This window comes from Pygoscelis adeliae, unplaced genomic scaffold (assembly GCF_000699105.1).
Source record: "Pygoscelis adeliae isolate BGI_AS28 unplaced genomic scaffold, ASM69910v1 Scaffold25, whole genome shotgun sequence".
In the NCBI taxonomy this organism is placed as follows: Eukaryota; Metazoa; Chordata; class Aves; order Sphenisciformes; family Spheniscidae; genus Pygoscelis; species Pygoscelis adeliae.
The window spans coordinates 4,018,485-4,028,881 of NW_008824808.1; the positions used below are offsets into that span (position 1 = coordinate 4,018,485).

Here is a 10,397-nt window from a genome sequence, read left to right on the forward strand (position 1 = left end):
ACTCTTTCAGAAAGCTGACAGAACATGAAGATCTGTAAGCCATTGTCAGTCCCTAACTTCCCTCGTTTCTGTTCTTTCAACTTGTATTAAAGTGAATCTGAACACGATTGGGTTTATGATGTTAACCAGTTACCTACAGCTGATGAGCTCCAGGAAGAGCGAAACCAGTTCTGTTCTGTTTCAGCAGTTATGAAAAGTAAGGACTGGTCCTGTAGTACTGTCCAGCATCAAAATAATCACTCCTAATTTAAATGCTCTTTTGAAAGAAGTTATCTTCTGAAGAGTTCTCACACCTGTGTATTATGTTGCATTTGCTGCTAGCGTCTCAGGAAAGTGTGGGATTTTTGATGAAACAACGATGGTAGTTAACAAAGGCTAAAGACTGAAGCGTGATCTAGCAGTAGAGAAAAGGTAATTTAGCAGTACCACAGGCTTTCCCCCAAAATATGCCAGACTCTTAATTTTAAAATCCCATTTAACTTTCTGTATTGTTCCCCTTTAAATGGGAGTAAATAGTTTGCTCTGCTACCAACTCCACTGTTATTAACTTCAGCTATTTCTTTTTGTAGATAAGGGTGTATCTTACTGGGTGCAACATATAGTTGCCACTAAGTGACATTTAGGATAACTGACTGAAGAAGCCTAGTACTTACATTCGATTTCTAGTGACAGACACCATTCAATATATGGTCACAGGGCTATCTATTCAAATCTGTGTCAGAGTTGATCTGTGAGAGAAGGAAGTGGAAATAGACAGGCAGCATTCATGAGTAAGAAATGGAAAAGCAGCATTCATAAATAATAGAGTTTTCTGTGAACTGGTGCAGCAGTGGCCAGGAAATTGAATGAATTACAGGTTCTTTTGTGGATTTCAGGTAAAAGCTGCCCAAAAGAAATGGTGGGGAGAGGAAGTCAAAAACTTTGCCATCAGAGGTGTCTTTAAAAACAGTTTTCTCTTCTCCCTGAATCAGTACACTTTTCACTCAGGACACCATTCAGAATGCTCAAAAGATGACAAGGCTGGCTTTACAGTTTGGGTGGTGGTATCTGCAATTTTTATTGATACCTTTACAAGTAAACATTTCACCTGTAAAGAAATATGTAATGTAACTAAGTATAGAATTACAACTGCCTTAAACTAAAATAGGAGAGCTTGGTTCTTCTGGCTTAAGGTGGAAGTTCATAAATCATCTTGTGACTGAAAATCCTTTTGCAGGCTGCAAATATCTTGAAAACACTTCAAACAAAATTTGAGCATCTTGTATTGATGTATGAGAATCCTTCTATTCAGCAGAAAGCACTAGCTTCAATTCCCCTCCAGCAATTGAAAGGGAAGGCTCAGAAAAAGCTAGCACAAGCTACAAGACTGGACAAAGGTAATGCTACCACGTTATACTGTATATGAAACTAGAAATATTCTTTCAAACATCTGGATGATGCCTGTATCTACTATGCTTTAGGTGTGTGGATTTGGTCATGTGTCTGCAGGTTCCAAATGCTGTCTCTAAATTAGAATTACCTTCTTCCTAATTTTCAAATTTTCTACTCTTCTCTCTCCTTACTTCTGTTATTTTTTTATTTCACTTTTGTCATCCATCCTTTAGTGCTTTCACGTAGAAATTTTGCAGTCTTAATTTCTGAATTAGTAGTAAACGATGCTGGGGAAACAAATAGGGTGAGCATGTACTGTTATATTCCTTGCATCTAGAGTGAAATAGCTACAAGAGGAGGGGAGCTTCTTGTTTGAGTAGTCATTGTTTTGAAATTGTCAGAGTGCAGTTTTCCCGTATGTACTACAATTCAAAATTCAGAATAAAATTTCAAAATACTGCTTCTCTTTTTAAAGTGATATTATTGGTGAGATTCTGCATGAGACCTTTCCAAGACACAACCTGATACAAAGAATCACCTAATGCTCAAAAGAATAGGGTTGTTCACATGCCATCCTCTTGGAGCTGGAAGTGAAATATAGGCATAAATATTTGTGGCATCAGTGGCTAAAATTTGTGTTTTCATAAATGCAAATTTGTTTTGAATGTACTAAGTCTTTGTTAGTTAAAATGACATATTTTCAAGTGACAGTTTTAGATTTGTTTCAGCAATATAGTGAAACTTTACTTGTATGAGATAAATATTCAAAAAAAAAATTATTCCAAGACCATATTTAAACAAAAAAATCCTTTTCATTGTGAATCTTTGATAGAATACTATTTAAAGCAGTTCTGCTAACTTGATGGGAGTGCTGTTGATTTGCAAACCAAAAATCAGCTCTTCTCATCTTTTTTATAAAAGACCTTGTGATGTCTCATACAGCCACACACTAATATGTAATTGTGCCTTTGGCATTAGGGAACTTTTTGACAATGGATTTTCTTAGTAATTTTTCTCTTTTTATAAAACTATACTGGGAAGTAGGAAACCACATAAACAAGTACAAAGCATTCTCATTCAGCAGCATAGGGCAGTGCAATGGGGAAGAGACTTAGCAGTAATAAACAAAAACTATTTAAATTCCTTTAAAAAGGAAAATAAAGCCAAGCATAGCTCTTAGACTCAGCTCTAATTCTGCTGTGCACATTATTAAAAAGGGGAAGGAAGGAGGAGGGTGGTGTTTCCAAGTGCTTCTTCCAAAGACATCAAGCAGATCCATTCAAAATGGCTTCCAGACCTTAATTTAGATACAAATAAAGGGGAAGGGATGGAGCTCCACTGTTTTGGATTGCGATGGTTTGAAAGCATTTTTAAAGAGCTTTATAGAAATATTCCTTTGGGAATGGACTGTGTATGAGATGTATGGGAAATTGGCCCTTTCAGCTTCTTTGGTCTATCTGTATTGCTGTATTAAGACTCATCTGTGGGAATAACTGCTTAGTGCTGGGGGACTTTTGTTTTTAGGACTTCCCTTACAATGCATAATAGGCATTTTTGGCTCATAAAGGCTAGGAAGATCACGGTCATTTGGTCAGGAGTACAGACTTTTTTTACTGTTTCCCTTTACCACTTTCCGTTAGAAAGCTGGATTGTGCAGTCAAAAATAGCTGCATGTCACAGCCAACTGTTTTCTGTTCAAATAAATCACATTCATCATTCTTTCCATGCAATGTGTTTATGAAGGATTTATTTTGCAAACCAAGAGAAGAATATTCATGTGATAGCAGTCATATTTTCATAGCTGGGTTCTGGTTTGTATGTTGTTATCCAGGAAAAGAGAATATGGCCTGTGCTCAAAATCTTATCATTCAGTTTTTAGCAGAAAGTTTGGATATACAAGTATATCCACTTTGTAAGCAATAACACCTTGTCTGAGTGTTCCAGTACAAATGTTTTTCACATATAATAAGTACAAATGGAAATTTTACTACAATTAAAAGTCAGGTTTTCTTGCTTTAATTAACAGATGATTTTTTTTCTCATGCGCTTTATAGTCTTGGCAATGTGTGTTTAATAGAGTTAGGGCCCCCACAGTGTCTTTTGTATCAAAGACTACTTCAGCTTCAGAGGAAGATGTGAATTGAGCTTAAATAAGTAAAACATCTTACCTAGTCTTTCTTTGCCATCCTGAAAAAGGAGCTAGTGCACAAATTTAGTGCAACTTCCTTTAAACAGCATTTTTATAAATTATTTTTGTATCTCCATATTCATTAGTCAGACTTGTCTGCCCTGTGACTACAAACAAGCTGTAGTACATAAAGTAATCAGGTATTAATATCTATGATTGCGGTGTGGCCTAGATGATGGCGTTAATAGGAGGACTTATTTAAATGTTTATGAATCTGAGAGGAAAGAGTATCTCTCTGGGCATTGGAGCGGAATATACATTTAAAGACTCTAAGGAGTTAGAACCCCTTTTGGGTCGCTTTTGGCAGACTAGATTTTTAAATTCGTTAACTAGGTAAAGTGGGGTTATTTCCAGGTGGTGGAATAGTGACAGTGTGTGAGTAGATTCTAACACTTGCTGTGAACACAGGAAAATGGGCCAGAAGAGTCTGGTGGTCTAATGTGGTGGAATTGGCTAGAGTAGAAAAATAAAGACATCCTGTGTCTAGCTTGGGTAAGCTGACAAAGGTGTTTATTTGCTGAATTTATAAACAAACTCAACTTCATCCACATGGTATATGTACACTTTCTACAGTAATTAAGTTGCATTTGTAGAAAGTCTGTTCTTGTTACACCTAGTTGTCTAGACTGCTGCCAGTGTCTGGTTCTTTGGGGTTATGAAATCAAGGCAATTGTTATTCCTAGTCTAATAGCTAAGAATAGGAAAAGAATATTTAGGAGCAGAAAAAGAATTAACACTCTCTTCTGAAGCCCTGGAAGAATATGAGGGGCATGAGGAACCTCACTGGGCTTTACTGTATATCTAACTTGTTTTTCTGAGCAATTCCTTATTCTCACTCTAGCTGTACTGCTTAGGAGTGCAGTTTTTTGTTCTTTAGATACACAGTTTGATGTTATTCAGTCTTGAGAATTTAGATTTTCTTTTTTGTATGTGCTTAAGTAACATATGAAGTTTTTTTATAATGAGACTTCTAAAATGTAATAAAGGCCCAGAGATGGTGATATATGTAGATACTGGAAAGTTCAACTAAATTATTTTTTCATTTGACCTAACTGTGCTGTGTAAATTTTACAGGTGCACATGTGAGTGAAGAGGACTTCTTGTTGTTGGAGCTCTTGGACTGGTTTAAGAATGACTTTTTTCACTGGGTAAATAATCTTCCTTGCAGCAGGTGTGGTGGGCAGACAGAGCCTAAAAGTGACTACCTGTTGCCTACTGATGATGATCTAAGATGGAATGTCAGTCGAGTGGAAAATCATTACTGCAACCAGTGTCAGTTCTGTAATAGATTCCCAAGGTAAGCATGCAAAGATTTGTTTTGTCTTTTTTTTCTTGTCTTTCCAGAAACAGCTTTGCATTTGTGCATTTTGTGAACAAGTGATAAGTTGTTGGTTGAAAGATTAGAGAAGCCGTTTTAAGCAACGTGATAGGATGGTTGATAACCAGCTATTGCTCTATAAGATCAGAGATTTTTAAGAACAAAATATTGCTTTCTTTTAAGTAGCCTTGTTCTGAATACTTGTCTGATTTTCTTCTTTTTTTTTTTTACTGTTAATTTGATAATGTATTTTATTTAGAAATTGTACTTTAATATTGGCATAGTATGTAGGTAGGTTTTTGTTATTTCAAGGAAAACTTTCACTTCTATGGGAAATCACATAGGGTAATAGATATCTTTTGCTGAGTCTATAGCAAAAGAGCAAATACCTAATTTTTTTGTATTTTTGCTAACTTATCGAAAGGACTAGCATAGAAAAACTATATTTTTAAGATGAAGTCTAAATCAATTTTGATAACTGAAAAAACCCAGATTCATTTCACTGCTGCGATAAACGTGATGGGGTCATGTGAGTCAAAGTAAAAGTAGCATTCTGCTCACGCTTGTTTTGTGCAGTACAGCAATCATTTCCATTGTCTTCTGTGGGTGGAATGACACTGAATTCTGTTCAAATCGTCACAAGGACAGGCATGATGTAAAGATTTTGAAAGGCGAAATGTATTTTCAATTATTCTGGTTTTGTTTTGTTTTTCTCCTGTAGGTATAACAACCCCGAAAAACTTCTGGAAACCAGATGTGGACGCTGTGGCGAGTGGGCTAACTGTTTTACACTGTGTTGCAGAGCTGTAGGGTTTGAAGCTAGATATGTATGGGACTGTACAGGTATCAGTATTCTAGACTATCATAATGTTAATACAAACCTATGCAAAATGGGGTTATATATTTTATGGTTCTCAGATTATATTAGCCATCAGGCAGCATATAAAGTTATGCAGTTCAGCAAACAAAGACTGAATATAAATTCAGCTTCCTGTCTTGCTTGATGAGATGAAATATAGTTCTGCAAGTAAGGTTAGATGATTGACTTCAGAATGATACAATCTTTAGTTGAATCTAAGTGAACATGATCCTAAAATAGAAAGAGAAAGCTCTGGTAACTTTTCTGAATGTAGATGAACAGAAAACATGTTCTTTCACTTGTTCCTTCATTTAATAAATCAGGAAAAGTTACAATATGGTGCAATATTAGAAGAGAGGATCTATCCTTACAATTCATTGTTTATTCATGGCCTTTGTTATATAGATCATGTGTGGACTGAAGTATATTCTTCATCTCAGAAAAGATGGCTTCACTGTGATCCCTGTGAAAATGTCTGTGATAAACCTCTTCTCTATGAAACTGGGTGGGGAAAGAAGCTCTCCTACATAATTGCATTCTCCAAAGATGAGGTAGGAGTAACGATGTTAATAAAAAACAAACTTGCCCTGAGGCAAGTGTGTGATATTCCATCTTAGTGTGATTTCCAGAATTATTATAGAAAAACATACTTTGAGCTAGCCTCTTTAAATGAAGCAAGGTACATGGGAATTTTTGGTTGCTTTATTTTCTTCTTCAACTTGTGCTTGAGGTTGTTGATGTCACCTGGAGATACAGCTGTAAGCATGAAGAAGTACTCTCTAGAAGAACAGCACTCAGTGAAACTACACTACGTGAAACAATTAACGCATTAAATAAAACGGTATGTAACTTTTCTTAAATGGATTTCTTCAAGTGAAACATAAGTGTCTTTCCAGAATGTGAAGTCCTTGAACAAAGGAATGCATTTGGTAGCCTGTTAGGAATGTCCATGCACTATGGAATGTAAAATGCTGCTAACTATACAGACCTCATTTTACACTGAATACATAGGATTCAGTCACAGTGCTGAACTTAGGTGAAATAAGATAAAGAATGGTATGTAAAAGGATTACCATATTATCTCTTACATAGTCAAGTGGGTGTGTATATACAGTGTGTGTATATATAATATATACTGTGTGTGTATATGTATGTTTTCTTGATGGCTTTGGAGTAGACTTGTGTATCACCAGATGTTGGGGTAAACTACAACTGCTTTGTAACTGTGTGGACTCCTTGAGGGTGGCTGAGCATTTTCCACATCAATAATGCTGTAACTTGAAAACAATAGCATTTATAGTTAAAAGAAATGTAGGCCTAATTTGTTTCCCATAACTTCTTACAAGCTCTAGGAAGCAGGAAGAATGATCCACAGGCTGTTTCCAAGACTTTCAACAAGTGTTGATTGTCAGTAGAGCTTTGGCTCAGAGCCGCACATACTGTTCATGCCTAACATCCCCAAAACACATGGAGCCATTTGTACCTGCATGTCATAGTCACAGAACCCGAGTGCACTCAGCACCTCTCTGCTAAGCTTTTTCCACTCCCTACTTGCGTCAGGATGAACTTTTCTTGACTCTATATACTAGAATACCACAAAACCTTGAACCACCTGTAAGGTTCCGTTTTGTCCCCACTTCCTTCCAGGGCTAATTTCTGTGCATCGGAACTTTAGTTCTTGTGATAGTATATAACTGATGGCTTAATAAACAGTTTTTGCCTTTTTAGAGGCCTGCTGGTTTGAGGGTTATAGCCACACACTAAGAGTGTGAAGAATTGAGCTGGACTCATGATTTCAAGCCCTGGCCTCAAATGTTTTATCAGTAATGAAAAATTAGAGTCACATAGCAGAGTGGAGCACTGAGAAGGCTGACCACAGAGTAGCAACATAAAAGGAGGTAAAGGATCAGAAATTCAAATTGAGGAATGCATACACTTTGTGCAGGGTTGCAGTAATTTAATGGTGTCCTCTCCAAGCATTGAACCCTTGCTGACTACAAAACTGATCTTCTGATCTACTGGCAATAGAAACCAGTCACCAGACTCTTCTCCTCCACCGGCTGTCTGTAGGGAGAGAGAACCTTGGAAATGAGGTGCTAGTAAGTTGAAAAATTACTCTGACAAGATTGATGGAATCAGGAAAGTGTAGGTAACTGACTCATGGGCTGGCTTGCCTGACCTCCTTTTCACCTCAATGATGTCACCATAGGATCATGCTCTGTTTCACTTACGGCAGTCTAGAGAACTCCAGTAAAGTGCACTGCCATCTCCAACAGATGGTGCTGCACGTTGGTCTGTTGGCCTGTTTCTTATTTTTTTTCCAGCTCATGAGCTGACATGAGCACTTTTCAAACAGAAAAAACAGGCATTCTGGCCATGTTTTAAATGAAAACATTAAAAACCAAGTAAGGTTTTTAAGGGAAGGGAAGAAAGCTATACACCGCGCTTCCAAGACACTCTTGTATTTCTCCTGTCTTCCTTTCTCTATATGTGGAAAATCCCAGCCCTTTCTTCTTTATGCTGCACACTTTCCCTATTCAATTATTATTAAAGCTGTCTTGTGATTATATTAGAACATCTTTGTCAGTCTCTTTGATGGTATCTTATTTTGAGGAACAACTTACTCTCCCTTTCTACAAGCTGAATGATACTCACACTCCCCTCCTCCCACACATACTTCCTTTTGCCCAGTAGCTGTTCACAAGATGTTTGATTAATTTAATTTATTAAATTGATAATAAATTTAATCCTTGTAAGTAACTGCTCTTACTCCCTTTTTCTTTTGTTTGTTATAGTTGGAATTGGATTTCAGGGACTTAGAGGCAGTTTGCCATCGGATTGCTAAAAGAACAGTTTTTCGTTCTTACATTTGTCTTAGTCAAAGGGCCTTTCCTAAAGTTCATACTAAGGTGACAATGCAGTGGGAATCAAGGGGCCATTAAAAAGTTGCTGTCTGAGGATCTCCATGTCATATTCAGCAACTTCTGTGGTTAGTAGAGGGGTAAGGCAGCTCACCCCTAGAACTATCAAGACATTTTACAGCAGGTTGCCATTACACTGCTCAGTCACAAGTCTCCATTTCAGCTAGTATGCTGTTTCCTTCACTGCAACCCATTCAGCAGATAACTGATGTAGGCAGAGGCCTCCACTAACTTTCACTTTTCCCATCATCTCCTGGAGACTGGTTCCCTACTAGGAGGGATTATAGTCTTGGTATCTTTTGATGCAGAGCTCCTAACACTGCATCTTTCAAGCTCAATTCTTCTAAGTTACAACTAAAGAGAAGCACAGTATGCAGTATACGTTATCACCTAGACTGCAATGTTAGTGAAAATGGAATCCAAGAGATCATTATTGTACTTTCCTGCATAAAGAACAATGGCTCTGCTCATTATTTCTCTGCCTGTCTGTCTGTTTAGTGGCCAAGTAGAGGCAACATAACAGTTCCAAGGGTGTTGAGTGACTGTCACTGTTAAATGGAAAAGAGGCAAGGATAATTTAACCCATTCAGTGCACTATCTTACTTCTCAGAAATACTGTGTGTGTGCTTTATTTGGGTCAGCCATTCCTCAATGGGTATGTAGCCTGTGGATTACCAACCATCGCATGTTATTCTATAGTACCATTTCACACTTTGACTAGAAAGTTTTTCTTCACCTACTTTGTACAGGCACTACCCTATTCCAGTCCATTGTATGTTACCTACAATAGGCAGTGCCCTATTCCAGTCCATTGTATGTTGCCCCTATAGAAAGGGGAGAGGACCCTGAACTTTCACTGCCTTCATTGGAAATTGGATGGTGGGGCAGGGAAACAAATTCTTTTTTATTTGCTCCAGGCCCCATTTTTGGTAGTGATTGTGAATGATTGTAGCTACAGCCAGGTCAGCTCTTAAAAGGAAAACTAGTAATTTAGGTTGAATTGTGACCATCTCGTGGTGATTGATGTGAGGTGAACCAGTATTCCTTGTTTAAACGTTTGAAATTCAATTTCTACCCTCAAATTATCTGTTGCTTACCCAGCAGTGGGTCCACTTAAATCACAGGTTATCCATCTTCCAAAACACAGTCCTTCAGAAACATCAACAGCATAACTTGCATGTGATGCCGAACTGATTTTAAAGCTGCAGTTCTGAAACCCTCTTCCTTCCTATTCCCTTTGTCTGCCAAAGATAGATGGGGCCTGAGCATGTATGTAGGGGGTAATACCTTAAGAAAAAACAAAAGCAGGAAGTTTGAGCCATGACAGTTGATAATGGAGTTCTTGGAATCTGTTTTAGTGCATGAATGCTATTGGTGACAATGTCACTTGTCGGAAATGTAGTTACAGGTTTTCCCAGCACAGGCAGTGTTGATTTCTGCAGACTCTGAGCGTTATGCATGTATTACAGGCTGCTAGCATTTATATGCAAAAGTCTATGGGGTGGGGGAAGATGACAAGAATTAACATACTTGTACTTTTTACAGTTGAGGAACTTACTAATTTCTTGTGTCATACATAAGAGGCCTGTCTTCTGAAACACCCCTTTTGTGTTGAAGCTCTGTTCTTTAACAGGTTTGTTTTTTTCAGATATTGTTACAACAGCTGCAGAGCAAGGGCAACCAATTCTCAGTGTGGCATTACTAGTTTCAGTGGTGATGACCCCTGACACTGGGTTTCCC

The 10,397-nt window shown here is 37.6% G+C and overlaps 1 protein-coding gene across 1 annotated transcript in view; it reads left to right on the forward strand.

Moving 5' to 3' along the window:
* The window catches only part of NGLY1 (N-glycanase 1), a gene marked incomplete at its 5' end in the record, with an annotated part of 24,913 nt that overhangs the window by 5,171 nt on the left and 9,345 nt on the right, over nt 1-10,397 (forward strand). Inside the window, 5 exons of the mRNA XM_009324213.1 lie at nt 1,217-1,376; nt 4,634-4,856; nt 5,599-5,720; nt 6,142-6,287; nt 6,467-6,577. Of these exons, the coding sequence (XP_009322488.1) occupies nt 1,217-1,376; nt 4,634-4,856; nt 5,599-5,720; nt 6,142-6,287; nt 6,467-6,577 (762 nt within the window). The remainder of the gene's footprint in view (nt 1-1,216; nt 1,377-4,633; nt 4,857-5,598; nt 5,721-6,141; nt 6,288-6,466; nt 6,578-10,397) is intronic.